Source organism: Bos mutus, chromosome 20, assembly GCF_027580195.1.
Source record: "Bos mutus isolate GX-2022 chromosome 20, NWIPB_WYAK_1.1, whole genome shotgun sequence".
Taxonomy (NCBI): domain Eukaryota; kingdom Metazoa; phylum Chordata; class Mammalia; order Artiodactyla; family Bovidae; genus Bos; species Bos mutus.
Genome location: NC_091636.1, coordinates 51,310,859 through 51,328,218, shown reverse-complemented (window position 1 = coordinate 51,328,218; position 17,360 = coordinate 51,310,859). Strand labels below are relative to the sequence as shown.

Genomic DNA, 17,360 nt, shown 5'->3' with positions numbered 1-17,360 from the left:
ACAGTTTATTTGTGCTTGACCAGCAGGTAGGAAGCAAGCCCTTGGCCAGAGTCTCCAGATAAACTAAGAGGTAAGATTTGTACATATTTCATTCCCTAACAGGCCCCGAAGGAGACTGTGAAAAGAACTGAAGTGATTCTCAGTATGTACATATTAAGCTGCTTCAGTCCTATCTGACTCTGAGACCCCATGGACTGTAGCCCACCAGGCTCCTCTATCCATGGGATTCTCCAGGCCAGAATACTGGAGTGGGTTGCTATGCCTTCCTCCAGGGCACATAATTACATATTCAGCTGTATCCTGGGTGCTCAAAATTCAGGAAGTATTTTTTCCTATGATGTTATTTAAATAAATATATAAATCTATATTTTAAAATTTCAAATTGCCTATTAAAATCAAATATAAAATATATAAATATGCAAATATATCTAAAATAAATTTAAATCTTGAGTATGTATCTTTAGTGGGTGATCTCAGTCATCCTTGTAACAATAAAACTTTGGGCACCTGGGAGAATGTGAAAGTACATTTTCGAAGGCTAGATCTGAGTAGCGGTTTTTAGTTCTTTATTCAGAATAACTTATTACATGGTTTTACCAAGAAAATTTCAGTGTCAAAACTCACCATTTTCCATTTACCAAATGGTGAACAAAGAGAATACGACTTTGTAACCCCTCTGGGTGTAACTGGGTTCATACTGATTCTAATAAAAATCTTTATTAATTACATATTATAATGACTACTTCCTTAAACATAAACAAAATACTATAAACTTTAAACTATTAAAAGAGCCTATCTCAACCTGGATGCCAAAAATTAATGATAGAATGAAATGAAGAGATATGTTTTAATTAAACAGATCAATATTTTTCAATAAGTAAAAATATTTTTATCACCATTTACTTAATAATTCAATAATTAATCTGGGCATCTTGTCACCTTTCTATATCATACATTTACAATTTAAGAAAAAATATATAGTTGAATATAAGTATGTATATATTTGGGCTTCCCTGGTGACACAGACAGTAAAGAATCTGCTTGCAATGCAAGAGACACAAATTTGATCCCTGGGTCAGGAAGATCCCCTGGAGAAGGGAATGGCTACCCACGCCAGTATTCTTGCCTGGAGAATTCCATGGACAAAGTAGCCTGGCGGGTTACAGTCCATGGGGTTGCAAAGAATCAGACACAGCTGAATGACTAACAGTTTCACTTTCATGTGTATATTTATGCATAATTCTGTAGTTTTTGATAGTTTGTGCAAAAAAGATCAGATATTGCTCATTGTGCAGTAGGAATTTTGGCTGATGCATTTAATTCTTTAATTTTAGATTGTTTTTATATTAACTGAAGGGCAATAACATTGTTCTCTGAGGTGAATTTTAATATTTGTAAATGTTTTATTTGTTAAATTAACAAATGGTAACATGGATACAATGATATATTTTATAAAGTAACTAATGTACTAATATTATTGACATAATTGAATCAAAATTTCTATAATGAGAAACAGTCAATATAAACAAATATGTTAGTTATTAGATGAAAACAGACCTATTTTTATTTGTTTATTTTTTGGCCACACCACACCAAACCACTTATGGGATCTTAGTTTCCTGACCAGGGATTGAACTTGGGCCACCACAGGGAAATCACTGAGTCCTAACCAGTGGGTTGCCAGGGAATTTTCCAAAAAACAGACTTACTTTAAAATATTGCTTATGACTAAGAAATTGTCTTCAAACAAACACTAATGACCTATGTTCTACATTCAAATTTGTTTACTGTACAAACAGTTCTTACATGCTTATACTGAAAAAAAAAAGCAAACTTCTTTACATTTCCTATAAATTACCTCTTTTCATCTAAAATATGAAGGGCTTTATTTCACCTAAGTTGCTTTCTTATTCATTACAAAATTATTATTACAGAAGAGATAAGTGAGAGAAGTATTTTGCCTAATGTGAATTAACCACACCACTTAATTGATTTGATCTCATAGTGTATAATTTAGATAAGCTTGTTAGATGGTTTTGTCATTTAGAATTCAAGTAATGGAAACCACCAGTGTTTTGCTGGTAGCTTGTTTTGACGGATGGAGATCCTCTATGGATGTACTTGATTATAGTAGATGGAAGTTATATGACTATATGTAAAAGATTTTATACAGAAAACTTTTAATCTTCATTTGACTGCTGGTAGAGCTCTTTTAACATACTGGCATTATTTCTATTTCTAAAACAGTATTCCCTCCTTTTTTTGTGAACAATACTCTATATTATCTTATAGAGTAATATAAGGGACTTATGGTGCAAAACATGGATATCAAAGGTAAATTGCCTTTTAAGAGGGAAAATGATAAAAAGTTAGAGTTTGAAGTCCCTTCATAAGATGAGGTCTTCAGTTCTCCTACCAAGGGGTTGTGTGATCTCGGACAAGTTTCTTAACTTTTAATAATAATACAACCTTGCTATTTTATGTCTAAAATTGAGAAACTACTAGACAGTCATTGTAATTGGAATACATATGCAAATCACTTTGCATAATGCATGACACATGGAAACTTATTAGTAAATATCATTGTCACCATCATTGAATTAAATTGGTAGGAAATTTTGATGCCTCAGGAACCATCTATTTTGCAACAATAAAACAGTAAACTATTTACAGTTGCATCATACAAATGGCTATGCCATTTAAATTTATTTTCATTTCTAACAGATTTATAGAAGGAAATGGATGGAAATGGGTGCTTAACACTGTTACACATGCATATGTACACACACAAAGTCAAAACAAATTATGATTAGTAAATTTTAAGAAATAATCTTGTGCATTCTTAAGCAACAATAAAATGTAGCTCCATGAAGTTTATCTGAAGGAGAAACTTTTTCCAGCATAAATGATTAATAGATAAGAACAAATATAGCTGGTTATGGGAAATTCTCTTTTTAAGTTACAATATGTATGAAATATATGCTGTCTTGACTTTTATATTCAAAAGGTTAGTATTTCAGTTTGTCATTTTATGTAATATTTTCAGTTTAATTGATCCATGTAAGACTACTCAGGCACAAAAAGCATTGTCTTCTATAGAGGTGGTTTTTCTGTTTTTAAATGTATTCTGTATTTTCCTCTGAAGGATGTAATTCAAAATGACAGTACATTAAAAAGAGCTTGATACAAGTCATGTAAAGTTTCAAGGGGATTAATATTTTATTCATGCAAAATGTGAAAAACCCTCTTCTTTCTCATGATTTAAAAATATCTCTCACCCTATTATATTTTCAGGCTATAGTTCAAATGTGCATGTAACACTTGCATACTTGAAGAAAGAAAATAATTAGATCACAGTGATCCGTTTGATATATTTATTCTACCTTTCATTTCTGTTTACAGTGACAATTCAACATATGTCATGTGACTTTTTGCAGATGTGTCTTAAAAGTATGGTTTTAGAGTTTCAGGTAAAAGAAAACAATAGATTTTCATTTTCATATTATGTTGCATTGGAAGAAATTTGAACTGCAAAGTCAGAAAAAAGTTTGCCAGTTTTGATGATCTTGGGCAAGTTAATCTCTCTAAGCCTCAGTTTTCTTAACAGCAAAACATGGAATATAAAGACCTCAAAGTATTTCCAAAGAAAATGATAAAGTTCCTGACACAGCATGTAAATGCTCTAAAAGTTCAAATACCCTTACCTCCCAATCCGTCTTTCTGGGTCTCATCTAGTTACTCTTAGACCTACAGATTCAACTTGGAATAAATTCCAAACAGGCCTGCTGCTTTATCCAGATTCTTTTCCCTAGCAAAGACCTGGAGTTGATTTTCCTGTTGCCCTGGGACCTGAGTGCACCATCTTGGTTCCCTGCCTATACTCTAGTTTCTCTCCCACTGAGACATTTTCATTTCCTTGTTGTATGTCAGTCTATTTGTCTGATAGCTGCACAAACTTTTGTGAACTACCCTTCATTCATATTCAGAAGCTGTTTCTTTCCAATGGTTGAGTTTTGTACTCGTGAAAAACTTTACCATCATCCTTGTGAATAAGAGTATTGACACCACCTAAGATCATTTCTGTTGTCTCCTGTACCCTAGACTGAACCTATTTTATATGCACAAAATCCAAAACAGGATTTTAAATCACAATACCACTTTTTATGTAAAAGTATACTAATCTTTCAAATTAGTCTCCTCAATTAGCTATTACAAATTACCACAAATACATAGTAAAAATGTTAAAAATCGGTATTTTTCAGGTGGGAGTATGTTCTTTGTTAATGCCATATGATAGAGAATCAAATACTTTATTTTTTCCATTTACATATTTATTTATACTTTTTCTGTTTCCCTTAAGAGAAGAGAAAGAGAAAGGGATGCTCTAGGGCTCTGTTTTTAGTCATAACATATTATTTGCTAGCTATTTGTCATATACATCCCATTTGCTAAAGTAGGGTGATTTCTAATTGCCAGTCTTATAACATTTGTTCAGTACACTGACTTTCTGATCACTAACTAAACATATTTTCACAAAAAATATGTTGGTAGTTTTAAGAAAAAAATGACCAAGTATTAAAGTATGTAAAACCATACAGCTAAAGGAATAAAATATCCATTTAGCTAAATGTCCTCAGTGTTATATACTTTGGTAGATAAACTCACTTGGAATTAGATGAGGAAAATCATTTTGCTTTGTTTTATAAAACTGTTCATGCAAAACAGTGACTTTATCACGTTCCTTATAGAAACAATGATAGAAATATTCACTTTCTGTATTCTAAGTTCTAGGAATACTGAACTACAATCCTAGAAAAGTACCAAAAATCAAACAGGTACTTATTGGTGTTAAATGTAATACTGCAAAGGAAAACTAGATATAACACAAGTGAGAGGTATTCATTTTCAACAAGAAACATAGAATTACAGAGAAGAGATAAGTGTGAATTATTCTATTATCATAGAAACTGTAGCAATTTTCACCTACTGCAAACTTAAATAAAATGCAACCAAAGTAATGAAATAGCATCACTATATCATATGATATCTCTAGGGAATTATACAGAAACAATTTAACATAATATAATTGATAAAGTGAAGACAGAAAATTTTATGTTAGTTATATAAGAAATAGTACAGTGGGATGTGCATCATAAGTCAAATTATACATCAATTTTCATGTTTGTATTACTTTTTCAATTAGTAAGAAATCATACAAGATCCCAATCTACTATGCATATTTCATTTTCATATGAATTGATAACATAAGTTGTATAATTATTGACTCATTTATGTTATTTTATATTAAAATCACACTATGTATGACTCTTATGGAAAAATGTAATTCTGAGGACATTTAATTTTTAGCTTCTGCTTCCTAAAGAACAAAAGTGTCTGGAAAATCATTACAAGTCCTGTAAAATTCAGTGAAATGTAAGACATTTTTTAAAAAGCTGTACTGATTTAGACTTAACAGGAAAGAACATACTTTTGGGGAATCGAGGTGGATTGTCATTGACATCCGTGAGGGTGATGTTGACTATTGTCGTTCCGGCTAACCCTCCCAGTTGTCCGCCCATATCCTTGGCTTGGATGAGAACTTGGTATTGTTCTTTGACTTCCCTGTCCATGTTTGGCAAAGCTGTTCTAATAACACCTTAAGGGGAAAAAATAGAAAAGAAATATCACAAATGTTCAGTTTTCCAAAATAGTCCACAAGAAAATGATTCTATATAAATTCTTTAGCAAAGACATGCTAACAAAATTTATGTGTTTTTTAAATTGATTTAGTTTAATTGGAGGCTAATTACTTTATAATATTGTAGTGGTTTTTGCCATACATTGACATGGATCAGCCACAAGTGCGTGTGTCCCCCCCATCCTGAATCCCCCTCCCACGTCCCTTCTTACGTGCCCTGCTTCATTTTTTGAACTTGCACTGGTCATCTATTTTACATATGGTAATATACATGTTTCAATGATATTCTCTGAAATCATCCCACCTTTACCTTTGCCCACATACTCCAAAAGCCTGTTGTTTACATCTGTGTCTCTTTTGCTGCTCTGCATATAGGATCATCGTTACGATCTTTCTAAGTTCCAAATATATGCATTAATATACTGAATTGGTGTTTCTCTTTCTGACTTACTTCACTCTGTATAATAGACTCCAGTTTCATCCACATCATTAGAATTGACTCAAACACATTCATGTTTTTAGCTGAGTAATATTCCATTGTATATATGTACCACAACTTCCTTATCCATTCATCTGCTGATGGGCATCTAGGTTGCTTCCATGTCCTGGCTATTGTAAACAGTGCTGCAATGAACACTGGGGTACATGTGTCTCTCAATTCTGGTTTCCTCGGTGTGTATGCCCATCAGTGGGATTGCTGGGCCATATGACAGTTCTATTTCTAGTTTTTTTAAGGAATCTCCACACTGTTCTCCACTGTACCAGTTTGCATTCCCACCAGCAGTGTAAGAGGGTTCCCTTTTCTCCACACCCTCTCCAGCATTTATTGTTTGTAGACTTTTTGATGGTGGCCATTCTGACCAGCATGAAATGATACCTCATTATGGTATTGATTTGCATTCTCTACTAATGAACGATGTTGAGCATATTTTCATGTGTTTATTAGTCACCTATATGTCTTCTTTGGAGAAATGTCTGTTTAGTTCTTTGACCCATTTTTTTATTGGGTTGTATGTTTTTCTGGTATTGCGTTGCATAAGCTGCTTGCATATTTTGGAATTTAATTCTTTGTCAGTGGTTCCATTTGCTTTATTCCCCTCCCCCCACCATTAAATTATATGTGGTTTTAAAAGTGAAACACCCACAATGTCCAATAGTTTGGATGTAATTTAATGATTGTGGTAATAGCCATTTACTGACATTTGTGCAGCATTGTGGAATATGGTTAAGGATCTCACTAAGTCAGCCCCAGTTAGACATAATTTACACAGAATCATCTTACCTTTAAAAAATAAATTGTTAAAAATATATATTTTATATGTACATGCTCAGTCACTAAGTCGTGTCCAATTCTTTGCAACCCCATGGACTATAGCCTGCCAGACTCCTCTGTCCATGGGATTTTCTAGGCAAGGATACTGGAGCTTGTTGCCATTTCCTAAGTTGTTACAGTGAGCAGATTTCTAAAAAAATGCCACATTCTTCTTCATTCTTATTTTTTTAGGATACATATATTAACTTTTTTAAACACTTGAAATATTTTATTTGTATATTTTATTTTGTTTCTCAGGATTCCTGACATTAATTTTAGTCACAGAATTTTTTTTTTTAACTTAGATTTCATTAAGCTTTGCCATTGTAGGGAGTTTTGTTTCTTTTATCACCAAGTTACTCCAGCCTCTAATGGAGTGCTTATCATGCAGAGAAAAACTCAATAAGATTGTGTTGACCATCTGACTAGTGGAATGACTAGCTGAATAAAGGAAGGAATCTATAAATAATTTATAATCATGAATCATTTGATATATATGGATATTTATATAGCCTACTCATTTTCTGCCCTTATGTCCAAGTGTAGAACTCTGTTTATATGTTTTCATAGTGAAAAAATTAAAACCTTCTGGGTTTATTAAATGAATTTTATAACAAACACTAATATATACCCAATAATTTTAAGGGGGGATTGCAGATAATTTGTCTTAAATGCATGTGTGTTTAGTATTGCTATTTCTTAAATAATAAAGCTTATATGAATAATAAATTTAAGTTGTCAACACAAAATATAGAATCCAAATCATAAACTGAATACATATCCCTAATTCTTCTGTACTTATCTAATGCTGTTCTTTTGCTAATTTAGATTTAACTACAATCTGAGTGTTCTTCTAGCCCTTGGCAGGAAAAAGTTGCAAAAAAAGGCAAATTCCATTTTTCCTCCTGCTGTTTCATTTATGCTCTGCTATTCACTTACTATTATTTCAATCTGTTTGTCCATTCTTCAGCTTGGATTTCTGATGTTTCATTTCCAATGGTCTTAACTAAGATCCTTCATCTCTACATCTTGGCTTGGTCCTGCAAGCCTTTAAGCTATATGACTTCTGTCTGCCTTGCAATACTTATATTTTCTAAATAACTGCCTGACTTTAATTCACATTCATGCTATAGTTTCCTCTTGATGATAAGCTTTGTGTTTACTCAATTTGTTTCAAGTAAGAACATACGTATATTTTTAAATTTTTCTCACGTCATTTCTAGTATGACAATTTCCAATATCACAATGGACTTCCCTTCCCTAGTCGCTCAATGGTAAAGAATCCAACTGCCAATGCAGGAGACACAGATTTGATACCTGGGTTAGGAAGATTCCTAGGAGAAAGAAATAGCAACCCACTCCAGTATTCTTGCCTAGAGATATCCATGGACAGAGAAGCCTGGCAGGCTACAGTCCATGGGGTTGCAAAGAGTGGGACATGACTTAGTGACTAAGCAAAAACAACAATAAATACTCCATATAAACTCCACAGTAATGATACCACATATTGTAATTAATTTAAGAATAAAAAATTAATTTAAATAATAAATAAATAAATTCATTAATTTATAATCAATCCCTACTTTTTAGGCACATGTACATTGAATCCTAGTATGAGTGTCTTGTACCTGATGAACTTTCCAACATATACAATCACGATAATTAGGGTAATAGCAAGAATGAAAAAATTGATTTATTTCTGCCAATATAAATGGAAATACATGGTTGAGAGTGTTATACCCTTAAATTTATATATTAAATAATATTAGCCTATCAGGGGATATATTCTCCCTTTACAATCACCCTCCTGTTGTATTCAAGCCTCTCAATTTTGGTGAATCTGGGTGTATTTCATAAAATTGGGTTAGATAAAATTGGATTTGATAACTCTGATGTTATCAAAATTGATGCTTTTGAATTGTGGTATTAGAGAAGACTCTTGAGAGTCCCTTGGACTGCAAGGAGATTAAACCAAATCCTCAAGGAAATCAGTCCTGAATATTCATTGGAAGGACTGATGCTGAAGCTGAAACTCCAATACTTTGGCCACCTGATGCGAAGAATTGACTCATTTGAAAAGACCCTGATGCTGGGAAATACTGAAGGCAAGAGAAGAAGGAGAGAACAGAGGATGAGAGGGTTGGATGTCATCACTGACTTGACGGACATGAGTTTGAGCAAGCTCTGGGAGTTTGTGATGGACAGGGAAGCCTGGCGTGCTGCAGTTCATGGGGTCGCAAAGAGTCGGACATGACTGAGTGGCTGAACTGACTGACTGACTCTGATGTCAACTTTTTGAGGTGAAAATAATGTTCTACTATATTTGAAAAAATCATAAAATATTGGGTATTTGGTTTGATCTGAGTTATTTCTTGAAGTGGCTGTTGAACTATAGGATTTAAACATGGGACCATAGAGTTAGTAAACACATTTACTAAAATATACATTTCATTCAGGCACTGTTACTAGATTTAAGGGTACAGTGGCAAACATGTTTCCATCTGCTTCTCCAAATTTGTATACTTTTCTAGACTTCTTTCTCCTCTCTGGCTTCTGGTTGCCTTAGCCAATATGCAAGATTGGTTAGTAGACAGATGATGAATTTGGGCTTTTCTTTCCATAAATTCCCCACATTCCACACTCTCTCCTGCCATGGTTTGCCTGTCTCTATCCCCATCCCCTCATTTCTCTACTCCAGTGTGGAAACTGAAGCCCCTTCTTATGTCTTCTCCAGATACTGCCTTATCTTTTATGGTTTCCTTACAATCTGCTCACACGTCCCATAAAGAGTCCTTTTATTAAACTAATTTCAAATTGCCCAACTGGGTATCATCTTTTTTCATCTGGGAAAATAATTGATAGAGTCTCTTACAAGGTCCCTTCATGAACTGTGCATTTAATGGGTATGTGTTCCTGTGGAGTGGTGCAAAGCCCATAAAGAAGCTATTAAATGATTAAGCTAATTTCAGATGATGATTGGTGTTATGAGGAAAGTGAACGCAAGTGCTTTTGAAGGTAGTATCAAAAATGTCCTCTGTGAGGAAAGAGTTTAGAGCTGCAATTCTAGAGAAATGGAAGAGGTAGACTTAGAAAGAACACAGGGAGGAGTATCCTAGTGATGGAAAGGAGAGCATTACTTCCTCAAAGCTTACAAGAAAAGCACTTGGAGGTCAATGTGACTGCAGCATACCACTGTTGAGAGAGATGGCATAAAATAAGACCACAGATAGGGAGATAAATGAGATAATAGTTTTCAAAGATAAATAAACCCTCTGGGAAAGCATCTTGAAAATCAACAAGTAGGACTACATTAAACTAAAAAGCTTCTGCATAGCAAAAGGAGTAATCAACAAAAATGAAAAGGCAGTCTATGGTATGGGAAAAGCTGCCTGTAAACCATATATCTGATAAGGACTTAATACCCATAATAGAAAAGAACTTATGCAACTCATTAACAAACAAACCAAAAATCTAGTTTAAAAAATGCACAAAGAAACGGAATAGAAATTTTTCCATAGAAGTAATACAAGTGTCCAATAGTTACATGAAAAGGTGCTTGACATCAGTATTCATCAGGGAAATGTACAATTATCAAAACCACAATGAGACATAACCTTAGGATTTTAGAATGGCTGTTAACAATAAGTCAAGAAGAAGAAATAACAAGTATTGGCAATAATGTTGAGTAAAGAGGACCCTGTGCACTGTTGGTAGGGATGTAGCATCCAGTTCCATCACTTTGTTGCATATAGATGGGGGAAAAGTGGAAATAGTGACATATTTTATTTTATTTTATTGGGCTTCAAAATGACTGTGGATAGTGACTTCAGCCACAAAATTAAAAGACACTTGCTCCTTGGAAGAAAAGCTATAACAAACCTAGACAGTGTATTAGAAAGCAGAGACATCAGTTTGCCCACAAAGGTCCGTCTAGTTAAAGCTATGGTTTTTCCAGTAGTCATGTATGGATGTGAGAGTTGGACCTTAAAGAAGCCTGAGCACCGAAGACTTGATGCTTTTGAACTGTGGTGTTAGAGAAGACTCTTGAGAGTCCCTTGGACAGCATGACGCTCAAACCAGTCAGTCCTAAAGGAAATCAATCCTGAATATTCACTGGAAGGATTGATGCTAAAGCTGAAGCTCTAATACTTGGCCACCTGATGTGAAGAGCCAACTTATTGGAAAAGACCCTGATGCTGGGAAAGATTAAGGGCAAGAGGAGAAGGCGGTGACAGAGGATGAGATGGCTGGATGGAATCACTTGCTCAATGGACATGATTATGAGCAATTTCTGGAAGACAGAGGAACTAAAAAGCCTCTTGATGAAAGTGAAAGTGGAAAGCAAAGAAGTTGGCTTAAAGCTCAACATTCAGAAAACGAAGATCATGACATCCAGTCCCATCACTTCATGGGAAATAGATGGGGAAACAGTGGAAACAGTGTCAGACTTTATTTTGGGGGGGCTCCAAAATCACTGCAGATGGTGACTGCAGCCATGAAATTAAAAGACGCTTACTCCTTGGAAGGAAAGTTATGACCAACCTAGATAGCATATTGAAAAGCAGAGATATTACTTTGCCAACAAAGGTCCGTCTAGTCAAGGCTATGGTTTTTCCTGTGGTCATGGATGGATGTGAGAGTTGGACTGTGAAGAAGGCTGAGCACCGAAGAATTGATGCTTTTGAACTGTGGTGTTGGAGAAGACTCTTGAGAGTCCCTTGGACTGCAATGAGATCCAACCAGACTATTATGAAGGAGATCAGCCCTGGGATTTCTTTGGAGGGAATGATGCTAAAGCTGAAACTCCAGTACTTTGGCCACCTCATGTGAAGAGTTAACTCATTGGAAAAGACTCTGATGCTGGGAGGGATTGGGGGCAGGAAGAGAAGGGGACGACAGAGGATGAGATGGCTTGATGGCATGACTGACTCGATGAATGTGAGTCTAAGTGAACTCCGAGAGTTGGCGATGGACAGGGAGGCCTGGCATGCTGCGATTCATGGGGTCGCAAAGAGTCGGACACGACTGAGCGACTGAACTGAACTGAACTGAACAGTCCATAGGGTCACAGAGTCATACATGACTTAGCAACTAAGGAACAAGAACAACACTAGGAAATAGTATGGAGTTTCCTTAAAAAAAATTTTTTTTTAAATAGAGCTACTATATGTTCAACAATTCTTCACATCTAAGTATATATTAAGAGGAAGTGAAAATAAAATCTCTCACCCCATGTTCATTGCTGTATTATCCATAATAGCCAAGATATGAAAACAACAGAAGTGTCCATCAACAGATCACTGAATAAATAAGATGTGATAAAATGGAATATAATTCAATAATTCAGTCATGAGAATGAAAAAGAAAATCCTGCCATTTGCAACAACATAGGAGAAACTTACATTATGTTATGTGAAATTAGTCAGACAGAGAAAGATAAATATGCTACAATATAATTTATACCTAGACTCTAAAAAGCTAAACTTACAGAAACAGAGAGTAGGACAGTGGTTACCAAGGGCTGTGAGGTGAAGGAAATTGGGAGATTCTGGTCAAATGGCACAAGCTTACAGTTATAAAATGGATAAGTTCTTGGAATATAATATATATCATGGTGCTTTCAGTTAGTATTACTACATCATATACTGAACACTTGCTAAGATAGCTCTTATAAATTCTCATCACATAAAGAAAAAGGTAACTTGTGACATGATGGAGGTGTGGCTAACACAATGGTGGTGATCATTTTCCAATATACAAATGTATCAAATCAATACATTGTAGACCTAATATTTACACAACATTATATGCTAATTCAGTTCATTTCAGTCGCTCATTCATGTCCGACTCTTTGTGACCCCGTGAACCACAGCATGCCAGGCCTCCCTGTCCATCACCAACTCCTGGAGTCCTCAGATAGATTATGTGGATTGATGGATGGATAAATAGATATAGATAGATAAAAAAGACAGAATGAACAATAGATGAAAGGCTGCATTCTCCATTCTCTGGGGATTAGAGTCCAGAGGAGACCTGGATCACCACTCTGTTCTTAAAAGTGCAGCCAGGGAGGCGGTCCTAAGATGGCAGAGGAATAGGATGGGGAGATCACTTTCTCCCCCACAAATTCATCAAAAGAACATTTGAACACTGAGAAAATTCCACAAAACAACTTCTGAATGTCAGCAGAGGACATCAGGCACCCAGAAAAGCAGCCCATTGTCTTCAAAAGGAAGTAGGAAAAAATATAAAAGATAAAAAGAGAGACAAAAGAGGTAGGGACGGAGCTCCATCCCCAGAGGGGAGTCTTAAAAAAGAGAGAAGTTTCCAAACACCAGGAAACGCTCTCACTGCCCAGTCTGTGGCGAGCCTTGGAACCACAGAGGGCAACATAACCAGGAGGAAAAATAAATAAATAATTAAAACCCACAGATTATGTGCCCAACAGTAACTCCCCCAGCCAAGAAGCAGCGCAGATGCCTGCATTCACCACTAGCAAGTCTGGGCTGGGCAGAGAGGCAAGGGCTGCATTGCTTACTTAGAGTAAAGACTGGGCCTCAATGCCCCGAGGGCAATCTGAGGGAACTAACATGGTTTAGCAAACCAGACTGTTGGATAACTACCACGCAAAAAGCCCTACCTAAGACACAGCCAGGCCCACTCACAGTACAAAGGACTGACTAGAGCTACTTGAAAAGCCCTAACCTAAGGCACAGTCAGGCCAGCTCACAGAACAAAAGACTGAGGAGAGCTAGCTGGCTACAGACCACCCATCCCCCTCCAGTGACAGGCAGGCGAAGGCAGCCAGAGCCGGAAGGGGGCAATCGTGGCCCCAGAGAGGCATCATCTACCAAACTGCAAGCAGGCTTTGTTGCTAACCAAGACTTCTTGGGATTCTGGACAGTCAACATTTGCCTGAGAAGGTGCGCCGGTTGTACACCAAGAAAACCGAGCTGCAGGGATGGGGGAAGCGATAAGTTGCAGCCACCGTGCTCGCCAAACACCTGGTCACCTGAGCTGCTCGGACCTGGGAAGAGCACAAAATGCAGGCCCACCCAAGTCTGTGCCTCTGAGGACTACCTGAATATCTGAACCTGAGAGGCTTAGACCTGGGAAGTGCATACAACCCAGGCCCTGCCTCAGACAGTTCCCAGCAGAACAACCTAGAGCCTAAGCAGTGTAGACAGGGAAAGCACACACGCCGTGAGCAGGGGCAAACCAGTGTGGCTGAGACACTGCGGGTACATGCCAGTGTTATTTGTTTGCAGCTTCCCTCCCTCCCCAAAGCACAACTGAACAAGTGAGTCGAAAAAAGTGTCCATCACCGCCCCCTTGTGCCAGGGAGGAAATTAGACACTGAAGAGACCAGCAAACAGAAGCTAAAACAGAGGGACCCTCCTTGGAAGTGACAGGTGCAATACATTAAAACCCTGTAGATAGTACTGACTACATAGGAAGGGGCCTACAGATTTTGAGAAATATAAGCTGCATCAAGGAACTATCCAAAAATGAACTGATACCACACTGCCCACAACAACACCAGAGAAAGTCCTAGATATATTTTTACTATTTTTACTATCATTCTTTAAATTAAATGTTTTTTTTTTTTTTTAAGTCCTCTGTTACTCCTTTTTCATTTTTATAACCTACTATTACTTTGCAAAAAAAAAAAAAAAAGATCCTATTTTTTAAAGCAAACTTCATATATATATTATAATCATTTTTATTTTCTCTTTTTCTTTAATAATATAATTTTGAAATCCAACCTCTAGATTTTTAATCTTTGCTTTTTGGTATTTAGTATCAATTTTGTACCTTTAAGAAACCAATCTTCAAATCTTCAGTACCCATTTTTACTTGGGAGTGAGATTACTGACTTGACTACTCTCCCCCCCCGCCCCCCTTTGGCCTCTCCTTTTTCTCCACCAGGTCGCTCCTATCTCCTCCCTCCCCCTTCTCTTCTCTACACATATCTTCTTCTCTGTAAATCTCTTTGTGTGTTCTGGACGGTGGATAACACTTAGGGAACTGATTACTGGCTGGATCTGTCGCTCCTTTTGATTCCCCCCCTTTATCCTCCTGGCCACCTCTGCCTCCTTCCTCCCTCTTCTCTTCCCTGTATAACTCCATAAACATCTCTGAGCAGTCCAGACTGTGGAGCACACATAAGGAAGTGATCACTGGCTAGCTTGCTCTCTCCTCTTTTGATTCCACCTCGTCTCATCCTAGTCACCTCTATCTCCCTCCTCCTCCTTCTCTTCTCCATGTAACTCTGTGAACCTCTCTGGGTGTCCCTCACTGTGGAGAAACTTTTCATCTTTAACCTAGATGTTTTATCAACGGTGCTGTATAGATGGAGAAGTCTTGAGGCTACTGTAAAAATAAGACTGAAAACCAGAAGCAGGAGACTTAAGTCCAAATCCTGAGAACACCAGAGAACTCCTGACTCCAGGGAACATTAATCGACAGGAGCTCATCAAACGCCTCCATACCTACACTGAAACCAAGCACCACCCAAGAGCCAACAAGTTCCAGAGCAAGACATACCACACAAATTCTCCAGCAACACAGGAACATAGCCCTGACCTTCAATATACAGGCTGCTCAAAGTCACTCCAAACCCACTGACATCTCATAACTCATTACTGGACACTTCATTGCACTCCAGAGAGAAGAAATCTAGCCCCACCCACTAGAACACGGACACAAGCTTCCCTAACCAGGAAACCTTGATAAGCCAACCATACAACCCCACCCACAGCAAGGAAACTCCACAATAAAGAGAACTCCACAAACTGCCAGAATACAGAAAGGACACCCCAAACACAGAAATAGAAACAAGATGAAGAGACAGAGGCATACCCAGCAGGTAAAGGAACAGGATAAATCCCCATCAAACTAAACAAATGAGGAAGAGATAGAGAATCTACCTGATAAAGAATTACAAATAATGATAGTGAAAATGATCCAAAATCTTGAAAACAAAATGGAATCACAGATAAATAGCCTGGAGACAAGGGTTGAGAAGATCCAAGAAAGGTTTAATAAGGACCTAGAAGAAATAAAAAAAACTCAATATATAATGAATAATGCAATAAATGATATCAAAAACACTCTGGAGGGAAAAAAATACTAGAATAACAAAGGCATAAGATAGGATTAGTGAGGTAGAAGATATAATGGTAGAAACAAATGAATCAGAGAGGAAAAAAGAAAAACGAATTGAAATGAGGACAATCTCAGAGACCTCTGGGACAATGTTAAACACCCCAACATTCGAATCAAAGGAGTCCCAGAAGAAGAAGACAAAAAGAAAGACCATGAGAAAATACTTGAGATAATAGTTGAAAACTTCCCTAAAATGGGGAAGGAAATTATCACCCAAGTCCAAGAAATTCAGAGAGTCCCAAATAGGATAAACCCAAGGCGAAACATCCCAAGACACATATTAATCAAATTAACAAAGATCAAACACAAAGAACAAATATTAAAAGCAGCAAGGGAAAAACAACAAATAATACCCAAGGGGATTCCCATAAGGATAACAGCTGATCTTTCAACAGAAACTCTTCAGACCAGGAGGGAATGGCAAGACATACTTCAAGTGATGAAAGAAAATAACCTACAGCCCAGATTACTGTACACAGCAAGGATCTCATTCAAATACGAAGGAGAAATAAAAAGCTTTACAGACAAGCAAAAGCTGAGAGAATTCAGCACCACTAAACCAACTCTCCAACAAATGCTAAAGGATCTTCTCTAGATAAGAAACACAAAAAGGGTGTATAAACTCAAACCCAAAATAATAAAGTAAATGGCAACAGGATCATACTTATCAATAATTACCTTAAACATAAATGGGTTGAATGCCCCAACCAAAAGACAAAGACTGTATGAATGGATACAAAAATAAGACTCCTATATATGTTGTCTACAAGAGACTCACCTCAAAACAAGGGACACATACAGACTGAAAGTAAAGGGCTGGAAAAAGACACTCCACACAAATACAGACCAAAAGAAAGCAGGAGTAGCAATATTCATATCAGATAAAATACAGTTTAAAACAAAGGCTGTGGAAAGAGACAAAGAAGGATACTACATAATGATCAAAGGATCAATCCAAGAAGAAGATGAAACAATTATAAATATATATGCACGTGACATAGGAGCACTGTAATATGTAGGACAAATGCTAACAAGTATGAAAGGGGAAATTAACAATAACACAATAATAGTGGGAGACTTTAATATCCCACTCATACCTATGGATAGATCAACTAAACAGAAAATTAACTAGGAAACACAAACTTTAAATGCTACAATAGACCAGTTAGACCTAATTCATAT

The 17,360-nt window shown here is 36.5% G+C and overlaps 1 protein-coding gene across 1 annotated transcript in view; it reads right to left on the bottom strand.

Moving 5' to 3' along the window:
• CDH12 (cadherin 12) overlaps positions 1-17,360 on the bottom strand; it is a 119,958-nt gene that overhangs the window by 90,829 nt on the left and 11,769 nt on the right. Inside the window, exon 2 of the mRNA XM_005904450.2 lies at positions 5,489-5,656. Within this exon, the coding sequence (XP_005904512.2) occupies positions 5,489-5,630 (142 nt within the window). The 5' untranslated portion in view covers positions 5,631-5,656. The remainder of the gene's footprint in view (positions 1-5,488; positions 5,657-17,360) is intronic.